At 33.3% G+C, this 18,587-nt stretch overlaps 1 protein-coding gene across 1 annotated transcript in view; it reads left to right on the top strand.

Moving 5' to 3' along the window:
- Window positions 1-18,587, top strand: part of LOC148180481 (cell growth regulator with RING finger domain protein 1-like) — a 30,298-nt gene that overhangs the window by 4,745 nt on the left and 6,966 nt on the right. Inside the window, exons 2-4 of the mRNA XM_088041318.1 lie at window positions 596-747; window positions 16,961-17,132; window positions 17,178-17,322. Coding sequence (XP_087897444.1) covers window positions 596-747; window positions 16,961-17,132; window positions 17,178-17,322 — 469 coding nt within the window. The remainder of the gene's footprint in view (window positions 1-595; window positions 748-16,960; window positions 17,133-17,177; window positions 17,323-18,587) is intronic.

The following is an 18,587-nucleotide window of genomic DNA, read 5'->3' as shown; positions in this document are numbered from 1 at the left end:
CTTCTGAATTCGATCAGTTTCTTTGAATTCTTGCAAAATTCCGCCGTTTTTTAGCAGCAGTAATTTACGATCGAAGAGCGTAAAGTCCTGTTTTTTCAACCAGCGCGTTTTGTCGCCGAGGGACTAGTTTTACCTCGGTGACCTTCAATTTCAAATTTAGCACCACTTGATTGCAAAAAGTAAACAAAGAGGTACTGAACCTTCGCGTCGTTTTTATGTTACGTCGTTCACCTTACGTGTTCGATTTCCTTGATCCACACGTAACTCATTTCAAATATTTGGCTGAAAAAACACTCGAAATTATTGCACCACTGGCAACTAGTTTGATTAATGACAACGTTATGCAAATGTACACTCGCGGTCACAAAATTTCGGGCGATGACAGCTGTCAAGTTCCTCGGGATGCCCGCAATTCAGTGACCGCAACTGTACCTTCGTGTTTTTTTGTAATTTTACGGTTAGCCGGAAGCGATTGCGATATATTTTAGAAATATTATTAAGTCCAATAATGATATGGAAGTGATACGGTGATTGTAGCTTTCCGAAATGTTTGAAAAATCGAGCACGTGTGCTACTTTCAATTTTTTTTTTTCAGGAACATGATGGTGCTGCGAGTCCACGGCGATGATTTCGTCTTTCCGTCGTCTTTGCACCAGGTGTCCCCCAGGATACCGCAGATGAACATGATGAAGGTTCATATTCCTTTCACTTTTAAGTTGTTAGAGACGTCGAAGTCTACGTATTCAGGTAAGAGGACAATTTTCGAATGATAATTTGGAGCGTTTTCGCGTGTTTTACAAGGAAAAACATTTTTTTTTAATTGCGTTTTTGGGTTCGAAAATGTTCGCAGTTGAAATGTTTGTCTAGTTGGCTGAACATGTGAACATAAGATCGGCGGATAATTGACAGATGTCAGGGAATGACAGGTAATAAGGCGTAGAAATGACAGCCAACTAGATGAGAAATTGTACAAATTCACAATCGTAGGAAGTCTTGCGTTTGATGGTCATGTTGGCAGTACTGTTATCTGCAATTATTGGTATTATTGTGTGGCTGCGCATATCAAATTGTTATTAGATTAACGTGCAGTGCTACCAACAGAAAACATGAAATTACCTATTCTAATTTTAAATTAATTATACGCGACTTCAAAATCTGCGAAATTTATGCCATTTTTTTTACAGTTTGTAATTTTGTTAGTTGGAACGTTAAGGTAATGAAATTTGGAGGGATTTTTATTTTGGTTTCATTTTTTAAGTGCACCTAGTAAAAATTTTATATCGCAGAAGGCATGAATTTTAGAAATTTTTATTTTCTGGACGTATCAAAAATTTCGAAAATTTTCTAATTTTGCCTGAAATTTCTCTAATTTAAACGCTACAGGTATGAAATTTGGAGAGATTAATATCTGACTTTTTAACTGCCCCAAGTTTTAACTTCATCGAACGAAAAGCACAAATTTTAGATTTTTTTTCAGGACGCACCAAAAATTTTGAAAATTTGTCTTTTACACACTGTAATTTTGGTAGTTTAAATGGTACAGGAATGAAATTTGGACAGATTCCTTTTCTAGCTTGACTTTTTAACTGCTTTAAGTTTCAGCTTCATAGAACGAAAGGCACAAATTTTAGACATTTTTATTTTCAGAACATATCAAACATTTCGAAAATTTTCTAATTAGGCCTGTAATTTCACTAATTTTAACGGTTCAGGTATGAATTTTGGAAAGATAACAATCAACTGGGTAGCACAAAAGGCACAAATTTAAGAAATTTGAATTTTTTAGGACCTACAAAAATTTCGAAATTTTTCTTCTGCGCTTTGTAATTTTGATAATTTTATCGCGATCGTAACAAAAATTGGGGAGATTACTATTTTACTTTACTTTTTAACTACACCAAGTTTCAACTTTGTAGACAAAAAGGCACAAATTTTAAAAAATTTAATTTTTTAGATCCCACAAAAAAATCCAAAATTTCTTCTACGCTTTGTAATTTTGATAGTTTAAACGCGATAGTAACGAAATTTGAGGAGATTCCTCTTTTAGCTTCACTTTTTAACTGCGTCAAGTTTCAACTTTGTATACTAAAAGGCACAAATTTTAGAAATTTTTATTTTTTACGACCCACAAATATTTCGAAAATTTTTTTTACGTTCCGTAATTTTGGTGGTTCAAACGCGATCATAACGAAATTTGGGAAGATTATTGTTTTGAATTCACTTTTTAACCGCAGCAAGTTTTAACTTGTAAACAAAAAGGCACTACTTTTAGAAATTTTTATTTTCAGGAGGCACAAAATTTCGAAAATTTTCTTCTATGATACGTAATTTTGGTAGTTTAACTGCGATAATAACGAAATTTAGGGAGATTACTGTTTTGGATTCACTTTTTAAATGCACCAAGTTTCAACCTTGTAGACAAAAAGGCACAAATTTGAGAATTTTTTAATTTAGAGATGCATAAAAATTTTGATTTTTTTTTCTGTGCTTTAATTTTTTGTGGATGAAATGTGGCAATAACAAAATGTGGGGAAATTACTGTTTTAGCTTCACTTTTTTACTACACCAAGTTTCAACTTTGTAGAGAAAATGGCACAGATTTTAGAAATTTTCATTTTCAGGAGGCACAAAATTTCGAAAATTTTCTTCTATGATCCGTAATTTTGGTAGTTTAACCGCGACAATAACGAAATTTGGGAAGATTACTGTTTTGGATTTACTTTTTAACTGCACCAAATTTTAACTTCGAAGACAAAAAGGCACGAATTTTAGAAATTTTTATTTTCGAAAGCCACAAAAATTTGTATTTTTTTTTAAATCAGCCTGTAATTTCACTAATTTAAACGCTACAAACATGAAATTCAGTGAGATTACTATTTTATCTTCACTTTTTAACTACACCGAATTCCAACTTCTTGAAGCAACAGGCAAAAATTTAAAAAAAAATCGGAAAGCAGAAAAATTTCCAAAATTTTCTTCCACGCTTCATAATTTTGATAGTTCAAACGCGATACTAACGAAATTTGGAAAAACTACTGTTTTGGATTCACTTTTTGCCCACACCGAGTGGCCCACTTCATGGAACAAAAAAAATCCAAAATTTTCTATCAGAACTGCATTAAGTTCAGTTAAATTGTTTATCTAGTTGGCTGAACATGTGAACATAAAAACATTGTCTAATTGACAGGTAACAAAACAGCCTACTAGATGAGAATTTGTTACCGTTGCACGGAGTTACCAACACGCAAAAATAAAACCAAAGAAAACGATATAACTAAATTGAAATCCAGAATATAATTACTAAATCAAAATCGTAGGAAGCCTTGCGTTTTATGTTCACGTTGGCAGTACTGTTACCTATGATTATTGCTATTCCGCTATGAGACCAAGCATATCAAATCGTCATTAGATTGACATGCAGTGCTACCAATATAAAAACGAAATTACTTCTCCTTATCGTAATTAAGCATTTCACCTTTTAATTGCGAATTAATTATACACAACGCCACAATCCGCGAAAACAACAACAATTATGCAAACTTTTTTACCGCGTAACATAATCACCGTTGTATAATTCCGACAGATAAAAGCCAGTTAAATGAAATTCAAAGACACGAATTTCCTTCTAGCCAGAAATCGGAAAAATTTCCAGATAATTTTAATTGTTCTTAAGTGTGTCGTAAAACCAGCGACTCTTGCAACAACTTAAAAATATTATTTATGCTTTCACCACAAATCCTTGAGTTTGATTCCAGAAGACATATTGCGCAGATCTTTCCTAAACGAAGCCACAAAATTCGTGCGCCTTCTTCGCCTTGAACTTGATTTAATTCCGCCAAGTTCACTTCGAGACTTGAGCGAATTTTCGGATTTCTGAGTAGGCTGTGCGCGGTAGTTTTGACAGTCGTCCGAGGCCTACTAGATCGTGTTCAATTTTGCCGCCCCCCACCCAGGAAGAGCGACGAAAATTAAAGTTAATTAGACTCTTGAGTACGGAAGTACCTGAGGTCGACGAGACTTAATTGCAATTTAATTTAATTGCAACTTTGCAAAATTTGCGTTTCGGCGGGTTCACGGCCAAACTTTTCATTGCAACCGGAACTTCCGGGTGGAGAAAAACATTCGAGCAGGCCGTGACTTTTAACAAGATTTTGGCAACACTGAATGCGGTTGTGTCTAAGAAACATCATTTTTCAGTGTTGCCAACTACGGGACTGTCACGGCCTGCTTAATTAATTTTTTTGATTGGCAGTGGAACATCAGAGGTTGGTTAAATTTTCCTCTTCGCCGCGGAAGATGCCGAAAATCCGTTTCGCCTGTTTTTCTAGTCCACGCTAGACATATTTACCCACTTTTGAGCACGAATTCACGAACGAGCGGAGATACAGAACGTGTTGGATGCAATTTCACTTTCACTTCGTCCAAGTTACGGAAAGTTATGTAAGCGGCGACCGCATTTCGTTGAAACTGTGAAAAAGAGACATTTTGAGCGTTTTGCGTTTTTGGGACGCGTTCAGAAAAACGTCAAAAATGACAGAATGCGGGAAATTGAGGTTAGGAGTGCCTAAAGGGCGCTTTACACCTTTTGGTGGTCAAATTATCGGTGTTGTTCTAGGACTAGGGCTATAATTATTTATACAGAGAGATGTGTTAATTCTTTATCGATCGGGGAAGGGCATGACGGATTGTAATAAGAAAAACGTGAATAATAAAACAGTTTTGAGCGTTTTTTGTTTACTTTCTGGTTCTGATCGGGTGGAAACGTCGTAGAGCGTATCGTATTTACGTAACAGTTTTTTTGGTTTTTATCTTGCATTGTCATCTTTATTCTCTTTCTTGTATTTTATGTTAACATCTCCATTAAAAATGATTCGGTTGCGTTAAGAGACGTGAAGAAACGATCGTTACATAAACGTGTTACTGTGAAATGAAGAATGTGAGAGTCTGTAATTTTCCTTTGTAACTGTAGTTCTACAGTCATCAATGGAATTGTTTATCTAGTCGGCTGGGGTGTCGGAACTTGACGTTTAGACATCAAATAATTGACAGATATGTTCATTCATTCAGCAACATTCTTACATTTTGTTGACATTTTGTCATAAGTCAGCTTAGAATTGTCAATTTAGAACTCGAAATATCATTAAAATAATCGAAAATCATATGACATATGTCAGATTAGAACTGTCAAAACTATATTAAGACGTTTTGATTCGCCAAATTTAAATCATCTTTTGTTTGTGTGGGCGGAGTTGTTTTTCGCGTTCCAAAACTGTCATTTTTCAGTGTTGCCAAATTAAGAAAGAAAGTCGCGCTCTGCTTTTTGTTTAAATGATCGCACGGTAGAAACTCGTCATAATGGAGGAGCAAATAATTCGATTTTTCTTGGTACGTGGTGTAACACTTTTGTCTCGCTTTGCGCTTTGTTTCGGTCTGTTAATTAATTCGTTGCGTAGTTTGGTTACTTTTTTACTGGTTTTGTGGATTCTTTTTCGAGTGTCTTTTTTAGATTTTCTAGATTTTTTTGATCCTTTACATTCTTAGGATTCTTTGGATTCTTTAGGGGATTCTTTTGATTCTTTTTTAGTCCTTTTAGACCCTCCTTAGGTCGTTTAGATTTTCTTCTAGATCAATTAGATCCTATCGATCCTTTACAATATACTTTAGCCTTAGATTTAAATTAGGATTCTCCAACTTCTTTACACTCTTCAGGTAGTTTAAATATTATGTTCCGCAGTTTTTTTTATACTTTTTAGATTTTACCGAAGATTTTCCAGATTTCTCATGTTTTCGATTTTTTTTTGTTTCTTTAGATTCTCCAGATTTTTTTGTGCCCTCCAAATTTTTTATATTATGAATTTCCTTCAGATTTTCAAGATTATTAAATTCTCGATTTTTTTTTGTTTCTTTAGGTGCTCCAGATTTTTTATATTCTGCAGTTTTTCTTCTCTCCAGATTCTTTACATTATTGCAATTTTTATTCCTGTTTCTATAGATTCTGCAGATTCTTTTTATATCCATGATGTTCTCTGTTCATTTAGATGTTCCAGATTTTTGTTCTCTCCAGATTCTACACATTCTCCATTTTTTTATTTTTTTATATTTTTGTCTTTTGTTCTCGTTTCTTTAGATTCTTCAGATTTTTATATTCTCCATATTTTTTTGCACTTTAGATTCTTTTTTTCTTCATTTTTTATACTTCATATTGTCTTTATCTTTTTTTCAGATTTTCCACATTTTTTATATTCCCGTTTTTTTTTTGTTTATTTACATTTTCCAGCTTTTTGTTGTCTCCAGATTCTTTACATTCTCCATTTTTTTTATACTTTTCAGATTTTTTTGTTTTCTACCTTTTCTTCAGATTTTCCACATTTTTATATTCTCTTTTTTTTTTGTTTTTTTAGATTCTCCAGGTTTTTATATTCTCTATTTCCTTTAGATTTTCCAGATTCTTTATATTCTCCAATTTTTCTTTTATCTAGATTCTTTAGAATTTCTAGATTTTTATATTCTCCAGTTTTTTATACTCTTCATTTTCTTGGGGTTTTCCAGTTTCTAGATTCTTAAGATTTTCCAAATATTTTTTATGTTTAGGATTTTTTGTTCATTTATTAGATGCTCCAGATTTTTGTTATCTCCAGATTTATTATATTCTCCGTTTTTTATACTTTTCAGATTTTTTTTGTATTTCTTATTTTATTCTAATTTTTTATAATATCGATTTTATTTTTTTTTTGTCCTTGCTCTAGATTTTTGACACATCAAACTCTTTATATTCTTCAGTTCTTTTGTACTTTTTAGATTTTTATATTCTTTCTTTTCTTTAAATTTTTCTCATTTTTATATTCTCTTCTTTTTGTTTCTTTTGATTCTCAAGATTTCTTCTTCTCTCTACATTTTTTATATTCTCTATCTTTTTCAGATTTACTAGATTCTTTGTATTCTCGATTTTTTTTGTTTTTTTAAATGCTCCAGATTTTTTTTCTCGTTTTTTTAGATTCTCTAGTTTTTTTTATATTCTCCAGTTTTTTATACTTTTTAGATTTTTTATATTCCCTAGTTTTATTCTTGTTTCTTTAGATTCTCCAGATTTTTTGTGTTCTCCAAATTTTTTTATTCTATACTTCCTTCACATTTACCTGATTATAATTTATATTTTCGAGTTTTCTTTTTTTCAGATTTTTTGTATTCTCTATTTCCTTCAAATTTTCCAGATTCTTTATATTCCCGAGATTTTTTTCTTCTTTCTTTAAGTTTTCTAGTTCTCTTCAGATTTTTATATGTCCTTATTTCTTCAGATTTCCCAGATTCTTTATATTCTGGATTTTTTTGTTCATTAATTAACATGGATGCTCCAGATTTTTTGTTGTCTCCAGATTCTTTACATTGTCGAGATTTTTTTCTTCTTTCTTTAGATTCTCTATTTTTTTTATATTTTCCTGTTTTTTTATATTTTTTTATACTTCAGATTTTCCAGTTTTTTTATTATATCCATTTTTTCCATATTTTTTTCAATTGTCCTCCCTTTAGATTTTTAAACACTCCAAATTCTTTACATTTTTCCGTTTCTTTGTATTTTTAAAATTTTTCATATTCGCTTTTTTCTTCTGATTTTCCACATTTTTATGTTCTTTTTTGTTTCTTTTGATTTTCCAGTTTTTTTTGTTCTTTCAAAATTTTTTGTATCCTCCAGATTTTTTTGTGCTCTCCAAATTTTTTATATTTTTGAGATTTTTTTCTTGTTTCTTTTGATTCTCCATATTTTTTGTGCTCTCCAGATTTTCTTTACTTTATATCTTCTTCACATTTACCAGATTCTTTAGATTCTCTAGTTTTTTATACTCTTCAGATTTTTTATATTCTCTATATTCTTCAGATTTTCCAGTTTTTTTATAATCTTGATTTTTTTACATTGTTCTTTTTTTTGTACGCTCTAGATTCTTTAGACTCCAAATTTTTTATATTCACCATGTTCTCCAGATTTTTAAGATTCTTAAATTCTCCAGATTCTTTGTTTCTTTAAATTATTCCGCTTGCGATTTTTTTTCAATTCGAGTCAAATTCTTCAATTGTTTCGCATTCTTCTCAAAATTCTTTACATTTCTCCAGGTTCTTCAAATTCTCCAATTTTTTGAGTTTTTTTGTCTTCATGCGTAATCTGACAATATCTACATAACAGTACTACCAACCAAACTCAAAATTATTTGACACCTGTTCTAAACTAGACAAATCCGAATAATCAATCAGTTGTAGTAAAACAACGAAACGAAATATCGTCACAATTCAACAAAAATCCGCTCAAGGATAATACCAACCAAAAACTGGTTCTAAAATCAGTGTCAAATTCCTTCTAGAAATTTCGCGATTTCCACCAAACCCGCAACAGTAACTTTTCTCCACCCTTCGGCCCTAAAACTCGTCCTTGCCCCAAATCCCGCCGTCATTTCAAATCCTACGTGTATCGAAAGAAAATATCATTTCACAATCACCGTTCGTGTTCTTCCAACGGAACTGCTGACATTGAAGAAGGCTCAATTTGCACGTGCTTTGGTTCTACCCACGTCCGCTCGTTTCCACCCGCCAATCAGTTTTGCAATTTTTGGAAAAAAATCCACAGGGATTTTGAAATCAAAGATTGGCACATCACCGAGACTGAAAGTGTTTTGTTTTTGTTTATGTGTTGGCAGAATTGAAAACGTTGCAGGTTCAAAGAACTTTTGGCTCCGCGGGCTAAAAATAGACCGAACTACTCTCAATTGTTGGAATTATTTTGTCAATAGTCCTGCTCTGTACGTGGCGACCTTCTAATCACAGTTGAGCAATATGAATAGTCATCGTCATAATTTGCATAATGCTGCTTTTATGCAGACAATTGATACTCATTAAAGACAATTAAAAGCGCGAAAGAACTCTTAATATCATTGTTCTTTTCGTTAAGTAATATTTCCTCATTTTTGTTAAGGAAAACGATTATGTAATTACAGTTTTTCGGCACGAAAAATGGGTCACCCAAAAAAACTACAGGTGGTCCGTTATAAACACAACTTTGGTCAAATTTTCGAAAACACAACATGGCGATGTATTCGTTCGGTGCACTTGAATTTTAAATCTAATCAAATTCGAATTAACATTAAAATTATTGAGATAGTAAAGGTTAAACTAGTAAACAAGTTTATGGAAAACTTCGAGAAAGAAAGGAATTCGTTTACTTAAATAGCGAATATCTGTGAGTGGATCTGGGGCAACAGCTTTTCAAATGAATTTTTTTTAGGTTGGCAGCACCTCTCAATCTTTATGTTGGCATCCGTGATTTTTGAACTCAGTTTGTGAAATGTCATTGTAACCTCAAACTCTGATAAAAGCTGAAATGTCACACAGTGCCCACTAAATATGTCATGTTGGTAGCATTGTTGTCATTCCAAAACCGTCATAAACACGAAGGTGACTCCGAAATTCGATTTGGGTTGGTACTCCTGTTATATCTGAAGTTTGACATCTCAAACAATGACATAACCTCAAACTGTCAAAAAATGATATGGAAAAAGCACGTTGAGCCCACTGCGTTTTACAGATGTGACAGTTTTATTCCACAGCTCACTTAGACGACTTTTTTGTCCCAGATTCGCCATGATCGAAACTCTCTTTTTTAATTTGATTGTATTTTAAAAAATTCCATTGTAGTGCGATAAACTTGTTTGCTAATTTAATCTTCAAGATGTCTATGACTTTGAAATGTTCATCCAGGTAAAAATTCGGGGCTTAAAATAACCAGAGTTCGTTTACATCTGTCGTGCGATTCTTTGTCTAAGATGGCTGTGGAAACTGAAATCTGTTGGTAGCTCTGTCTGTCGCACTAACGCATTTTTGACAATTTTGACGATGTCGAGCTTTAACTAAAAATTTACTATCCGCAACTTTCAAAGCTTCTAATTTGTTTTTTATAGTGGTATGTGAAAATATCGCCCAATTTTGGATTCTGCGTGAAATTCTGCGTAAAATGAGTAGCAATACTTTAAGGGTGCTTTGAAAATGAGCAAGATATCGAGATTTTTACTTCTCGGAACTAAAAATTTAGTATCCGCAATTTTAATTGCTTCTAATTCGGTTATTTTTTTATGTAAATGAAAATATCCCTCAATTTTGGATTCTGAGTGAAATTCTGCGTAAAATGAGCACCAGTAGTTTAAATTTAGTTTAAAAATAAGCAAGATATCGAGCTTTGTACATTTCCGAACTAAAAATTCCCTATCCGCCACTTTAAACGCTTCTAGTTTGGTTATTTATGGACACACGTGAAAATATCCCTCAATTTTGGATTCTGAGTGAAATTCTGCGTAAAATGAGTACCAATAGTTTAAGTTGTCTTTAAAAATAAGCGAGATTTTGAGATTTATAGATATTGGAACTAAAAATTTGCTATCCACAATTTGAAACTCTTCTAATTTATTTATTTATTATCGCACGTGAAAATATCGCCCAGTTTTGGATTGAGCCTGAAATTCGGCGTAAAAGAAGCACCAATAATTTAAGTTTGCTTTAAAAATAAGCGAGAAATTGAGGGTTTTAATAACATATAGGAACTAAAAATTTACTATCCGCAAACTATCAGTCTTGCCATCTGACTTCATCCACATAACTGTCGACATCCTTCAAATCGAACAAAGAGATTCTCCTTTGATGGCTCACGTAATCGACAGATCTTAAACTTTATGTTGGCACTCGTGAAATTTTAAAAAGTGACAAATTTGCAACAAGCTTGGAAACGCAAACTCACTAAATTTGATACAGTTCTTTGGTAGTACATAGTAGCGTTGGCAGTACTGAATTTAAACTCCAGAACTGTCAAATGTCAATAAATCCGTCAAAATATCAAAAAAAACAAGCAGTGATACCAACATACACCAGTTTTACCAGAATATTTGGAACGTCTTAAGGGTTCTCCGCGTTCTTTGTAGCAGATGGCTATGGAAACTGAAATCTATTGGCAACTCTGCCTGTCACATTAAAGCATCTCTTTGACATTTCAGATGTCACTTTTGACATCTGGGACTACCAACACACTATTATTACAGTCCTGCCAACCGACATGACCCAACTAATTAAATTCTTTCCAATAAAAAATTTGAATCTTTGACTTGAGACAGTTTTGCCTGACTATTTTGTATTATTTGTTGCGACACCATCGCCACTTGTACAGTCTTGCATGTTAATGCCACGTCGTCCAAGTTTCCTGTTTGTGACCAAAAATACTTTTCTTTTTTGCTCCCTTTTGGATTTTGCGTGAAATTCTGCGTAAAATGAGCATCAATAGTTTCAGTTTGCTTTGAAAGTAAGCGAGATATTAAGGTCGATCGTACTTGGCAGTTTGGCGGTACTGAATTGAAACTCCAGAACTGTCAAAAGTTAATGAATTTGTCAAACGGTCAAAGAGACAGGCAGTGATACCAACATACTACAGTTTTGTGTAAACTGAATAAGGCATCTCTTTGACAGGGTTGTCAAATCAATTGCTAACAGAGTGGCACTTTGACAGTTCTAAACCTCCCACCAGGTCTACCAACTCACAATTTTCGCAGTCTTGCCAACTGACCTGACCCAACATAACTGTCTAGATCCTTCCCACCGAACAAAGAGATCCTCCGTTGATGGCTTACGTGATGTGCTCCACGCGATCGGCAAAAACGCATTAGCAATTATCATAAAAACCATATTTGTATAAAACTCTCGCTCGCTTCGATTAAAAAAAATGCGGCAAGGTCATCGCTTATTAAAGATGTAGTAGTTTTGCACCCGTAGCAAAGAAACCTGTGCTTCGGCACGTAGGCTGGCAGTCGGGCACAATTTTTTCTTTGTCTTAGAACCATCATTGAGGACGTTTTTTTCAATGCGATAAAGTTTTATTGCAAAAAAATTAAAACCTCAAGGTTTCTTTCATTTTTCATTCGGTTGAGTGTCAAAAATTCGATTTTTCGTCACGTAGTTATATAATGTTAGGTTATGATTACGAAATTTGACCGGCACCTATAGCCATTATAAATAATAATAATGATATAATGATATAATTTCTTAATGAGTTATCGTTAAAACTGCAGTAATTGCCTAAGAATTAAAAAAAAATAATTGGGAATGATAATAATAATTGAATACGGGAAATAACTTAATAAAAATCGGATACAATAAATTTTCCAGTCTCAAGCGTCACTTGCTAATATTAACATGAAAAATGTTTGTTTGGAGTGTTTCCATTAGCGAGTTTGCATTTTTATTATTATCTAGTAAGTTCTGTTTATTGGAAAAAAACGACATAAATAAATATTTCTTAAAACGTCTTAAAAAAAGTATTTAATTATTCAATTTTTTAACTAGAATGTTTTTTTTTATTTTCATGATCGAGCAATAAAGCATCACTTTTTGCACCAAATCTATAAATAACTATATTATTGGCAAATTTAATTTTTCTGTGTTTTCCTTATTACTCAAATTAACTGTTTAATACCTCTTTTTTTATTAGCCCATAAAATAAAACTTTCCACGAAAATACCTTTTTTGTTTGGCCTTTTGACATTTTTGGATCACTCGGATAAACCGGATCAACATAACCTGATTAAACGTTTAATTACTCTAATCAATGCAAGATAAAATATTTTTATTATGTAAACCTGTTCCCCAGTTAAAAGTCTGCAGCTTTATAAATTCTTATAATTATGAGTTGTGTACGAAACTGTTAATTCTTCAACGTGCAAACAAGAAAATATGGGATCAAAGTAGGCGTTGTCTCTTCAATCAGTTAAGAATAGACATGACTGTACCAGCTCATGGTTAATTCAATTACAAATTTTTACGAGGTCCACGTAAATGTGAGGTCCACCGACTCCCGAGGGCCTTATTAAATTCGTCGTAATTTCGTAGAAAAAAATCGCAGACTTGGCACAATTCTTTGTATTAATTTTAAAATTGTGGTTGTCAAGTTTTGCCTTTGCCAACGAAATTGTCTTTGTCTGTGGTTATGTTTATTTACCGAACGCCAGAAAATATTTTTGGAATGATTTAATTCCATAAAAAGTTTTCCTTTGTTTTAAGTGTGTCGAAGGACTTTTACGAAAAAAGAAAAGTATTTTTGGTCACAAACAGGAAACTTGGACGACGTGGCATTTACGCGCAAGAATGTAAAAGTAGTGTCGCAACAAATACAAAATAGTCAAAGCTGTTCTCAAGTCAATTATTCAAATTTTTGTTTAATTGGAAAGCATTTAATTATTATGTTGGGTCATGTCAGTTGGCAGGACTGTAATAAGATGAAAAGTGACATCTGAGATGTCAAAGTAGGCAGAGTTGCCAACAGATTTCAGTTTCCCCAGCCATCTTTGAAAAAGAACGAGGAAAGCTCTAAATAATCAGGTAAAACTGGAGTATGTTGGTATCACTGCTTGTCTTTTTGATATTTTGATGGATTTATTGACATTTGACAGTTCTGGAGTAAAAAATTCAGTACTGCCAACACTACTACGTACTACCGCAGAATTATATCAAATTTAATGAGTTTGCGTTTCCAAGCTTGTGCCAAATTTGTCAGTTTTTGACATTTCACGAGTGCCAACAGAAAGTTTAAGATCTGTCGATTAGGTGAGCCATCAAAGGTGAATCTTTTTGTTCGGTTTGAAGGAAGTAGACAGTTATGTTGGATAAAATCAGTTGGCAAGACTGTACTAACCGTTTACGGATAGAAAATTTTTAGTTCCTATAAGTATAAACCTCAAAATCTCACTTTTTTTCGAAGCAAACTTAAACTTTTGATGCTCATTTCATTACGCAGAATTTCACGCAGAATCCAAAACGTTTAAAGTATCGGATAGTGAATTTTTAGTTTTTATACATATAAACCTAAAAATCTCACTTACTTTCGGAGCAAACTTGAACTATGTGTACTCATTTTACGCAGAATCCAAAACAGTGCGACATTTTCACATACGTCAATAAATAACCGATTTAGAAGCGTTTAAAGTCGCGGATACCTTCTGAACTTTTAACTTTTAACCTCAAAATTTCGCTTATTTTCGGAGCAAACTTAATCTTTTGGTACTCATTTTATGCAGAATTTCACACAGAATCCAAAACAGTGCGATATTTTTACGTATGCCAATAAATAACCGAATTAGAAGCGTTTGAAGTCGCGGATACTGAATTCTTAATTCCTTTATCTATAAATCTCAATACCTCCCTTATTTTCAAAGAAAACTTAGATTATTGGTACTCATTTTACGCAGAATTTTTCGCAGGATCGAAAAGTGAGCGATATTTTCACGTACGTCAAAAAATAACCGACTTAGATGCGTTTAAAGTTGCGGACAGTGAATTTTTAGTTCCTGTATCTATAAATCTCAATATCTCGCTTATTTGCAAAGCAAACTTTAGCTGTTGTTGCTCATTTTATGCAGAATTTCACGTAGTATCCAAAACTGGGCAATATTTTCACATACGTCATTAAATAACCGAATTAGGAACGTTTAGGGCCGGTTTACTCAATAATTTAATTGAAATTAAGTTAACTTCGTAACTAATTTGACGATTCCTGACGTTTGATTGGCGGAAAAAGGATCACATGTCACTGTAACATGATGTTAAGTATTTAATCAAAATTAGATTTAACCTGTCCTTAAAGTTGCGAATAGTGAATTTTCAGTTGCGAAATGTATAAAACTCGGTTTCTGGCTTATTTTCGGAGCAAAGTTGAAATATTAATGCTCATTTTACGCAGAATTTCACGCAGAATCCAAAACGTTTAAAGTATCGGATAGTGAATTTTTAGTTCTTATACATATAAACCTGAAAATATCACTTACTTTCGGAGCAAACTTGAACTATTTGTACTCATTTCACGCAGAATTTCACGCAGAATCCAAAACATTGCGACATTTTCACATACGTCAATAAATAACCGATTTAGAAGCGTTTAAAGTCGCGGATACCTTCTGAACTTTTAATTTTTAACCTCAAAATTTCGCTTATTTTCGGAGCAAACTTAATCTTTTGGTACTCATTTTACGCAGAATTTTACACAGAATCCAAAACAGTGCGATATTTTTACGTATGCCAATAAATAACCGAATTAGAAGCGTTTGAAGTCGCGGATACTGAATTCTTAATTCCTTTATCTATAAATCTCAATACCTCCCTTATTTTCAAAGAAAACTTAGATTATTGGTACTCATTTTACGCAGAATTTTCCGCAGGATCGAAAACTGGGCGATATTTTCACGTACGTCAAAAAATAACCGACTTAGATGCGTTTAAAGTTGCGGACAGTGAATTTTTAGTTCCTGTATCTATAAATCTCAATATCTCGCTTATTTGCAAAGCAAACTTAAGCTGTTGTTGCTCATTTTATGTAGAATTTCACGTAGAATCCAAAACTGGACAATATTTTCACATACGTCATTAAATAACCGAATTAGGAACCTTTAGGGCCGGTTTACTCAATAGTTTAATTGAAATTTAGTTAATCTCGCAACTAATTTGACGATTCCTGACGTTTGATTGGCGGAAAAAGGATCACATGTCACTGTAACATGATGTTAAGTATTTAATCAAAATTAGATTTAACCTGTCCTTAAAGTTGCGAATAGTGAATTTTCAGTTGCGAAATGTATAAAACTCGGTTTCTGGCTTATTTTCGGAGCAAAGTTGAAATGTTGATGCTCATTTTACGCAGAATTTCACGCAGAATCCAAAATGGGGTGATATTTTCAGGTACGTCAATAAATAATCGAATTAGAAGCGTTTAAATTTGCGGACAAAGCATTTTTAGTTCCTATATTTATAAATCTCAATATCTTCCTTATTTTCGGAGCAAACTTAAACTTGTGGTACTCATTTTACGCAGAATTTCATGCAAAATCCAAAACTGGGCGATATTTCCTTTTACGTCAAAAAATAACCGAATTAGAAGTGTTTAAAGTTGCGGATAATAAATTTTTAGTTCAAACTCGCACTTATTGTACGCAGAATCTCACGTTGAATCCAAAACTGGGCAAATTTAGTAAGTTTGCGTTGCCAAGCTTGTGGCAAACCTGACAGTTTTTCACATTTCACGCGTGCCAACATAAAATTTGAGATCTGTCGATGACGCAGGCCATCAAAGTATCAGGTTAGTTGGCAAGACTGTAGTAAAACTAGGGTCAAAAGTGACATCTAACCTCAATGTGTCAAAGAGATGCCTTAGTATGACAGACAGAGTTACCAACAGATTTCTGTTTCCACAGCCATCTTAGACACAGAATCGTACAACAGACAACGAACTCTGGTTATTTTTAGCCCTGAATTTTTACCTGAATGAACTGACAACAACAATTTCAACATAATTGATATCTCGAAGATTAAATTTGGTAAACAAGTTAAGCGAACTGCAATGGAATTTTTTGGAATTAAAATCGAATTAAAGAGAGGCGAATCTGGGCCAAAATAACTTCAAAGTGAGCTTGTCATCTCTATGACAGTTTGAGGTTAGTCACTAGAAATGTCAAACGGGGAAGATGCCAGTAGTGCCAACCAAAAGTAGCTGAAAATTGAAACTGCGCCCGGTAATTTAGCCACATTAGCGAACTCTATCTGCCGACCGCTGTTGGTATTCGCGCCACGAAGAAACGAAAGTACTCTTACGCCACAACATATTCGCGGTCAATTATTACGTGGCTTGTCATATAATGCCTACTTTTAACGCAAACTGACCCAGATAACTGCGAGCGATTGTTTGCAGCCGAAACAACTCGCAACTAACGTAAAAACCCCGAAAAATTACAAATACCACGCGAATTCAATTGGTTTCAAATCTGGACCGTTTCGCGGTCCCTCATTAAAAATTCCCAAATTCCCACAGCATTCGCCTTGACTCCAATAGAAATCGACGCACAATACAGCCGTGATCTGTGCAACCTGGCATCTACATACAATTTGTTTTCGATTCCAGAAGTCCAGTGCAGCCTTTCTAGTCAAGTTGAGTACCAAATCCAGGCCTTTTGGGGCGTCAACATCCGAGAACTGCACATTTTCTTGTGGAGGCCGTGGTCGGATCTCCGGGACGCCGTGCAAAGGGGGGATTTCTTGAACGGATTCTACCAGTACACAGGATTACAAGTCAAGTAAGTCGAAGTTGCAAAGTTTGGAGGAGTTTTACGTGTTTTTAGGAGGAATCCGCACTCCGATCAGACGATAACTTTGAAGTTGCCGGCGACCACGCTGAACTTGGGGACGCCGCCGCGGCTGTGTTATCCGCTGGTGATATTCTTGTTGAGGAATGATGCTGGGGACAACGTGCATCCTGATGAGACGGTAATGAGTTCTTTCATTTCGTAATTGTTATATCGTTTAGTTCTTGCTACATGTTTCACCTTTTAAAACAATTTTTCCTTCTTTACGTTCGTTTTGTATAGTTTTTCCCTTATTTGTGGTGAAGTGAGGAGGCTGGAGCTCTTTTGCGTGTGTAAAAGACTTCACTTTCACTCTTGTACGGTGTTTCATCATGTTTCTCTTCGATTCTGTTCACTAAATTGTAATTTATGCCTTTCACTCTTAAATGTTTCTCTTATTATTGTCTTCTTGTTTTTTTTTTTGAATTATTATCGTTTGTTGTTGTTGTTCTTTTGGTGCTTCGTACCCTTTTTCTTTAATTATTTACTCTTTATTTGTTTTTTTTATTAATTTAATTTTCTATTTCTTTTTTTTTTGTCTATACTCTTTATTTTCCAATGCTTATTATTACCTATATGTCCTTATTCCTTCTTCCGTTTTTCACTTGGTTGCGACAAAAATGTTTCTTCCTCTTGTCTTTTTTTAATATTTCCTTCTTTTTTATACTATTTATTATTTTTCCTCTTTTGTGTCTTTTTTCATTTTTCGATTTCGATTTTAGTACTTCAGTTACTTGAATTCTTTCGTTCATTTTTGTCTATTTTACTTTTCATTCAGAATTTGGTGCCTTTCAAGTATTTTTTTACGCTCGTTGTGTTTTCTTTCATTTTTGGCACTTTTTTCTTAGTATTTTCAAAATCTTTCTTCTCTTATTTATTTAATTTTTTTTAGTTCTTTATTTTAGACCTTTTGTTGTTTATACTTTTGGGTGGTGACTAATAACTCGATGCCGTTTCTCTTTTGTCTTTAGTCTTTGATTTTAATTCTTCCCATTTTTACTCTTTTTTCTCATTTACGTGTTTTTTTTTCCTACTTGGTCAAACAAATTTTGTCTTCGCCATTTTTCTATTTCTTCTTTTTTTTATTGAGATTGTAATTTTAGGCGAGACCTGTCATTTTAACGTGTTTTATTATGTATATATTCTTAGATTTTAACTTGTGTCATTTTATACTTATCTTTTTGTAATTTTATATCTACTATTGTAATGTCTTCGATTTTAATCTGTATTACCTAGACTTTTGGTTAAACCTTACAGGTTTCTTTGCCAACAATAAACATTACAATGTTTATTTTTAGTGCTTTTCAAGACTTTTACATTCTCCAATTCTTTAATTTTCGCTTTTTTAATTTTTTGTTTTTCCTCGCTTTCAGTTTTTTTTTGTTTACCTTTTACGCTTCTTCATCT

Source organism: Gnatocerus cornutus, chromosome 1, assembly GCF_029298725.1.
Source record: "Gnatocerus cornutus isolate USDA-ARS CGAHR chromosome 1, icGnaCorn1.1, whole genome shotgun sequence".
NCBI lineage: Eukaryota > Metazoa > Arthropoda > Insecta > Coleoptera > Tenebrionidae > Gnatocerus > Gnatocerus cornutus.
Note: the sequence above shows the minus strand (reverse complement) of the source record. Positions and strands in the feature narration are given on the sequence as shown.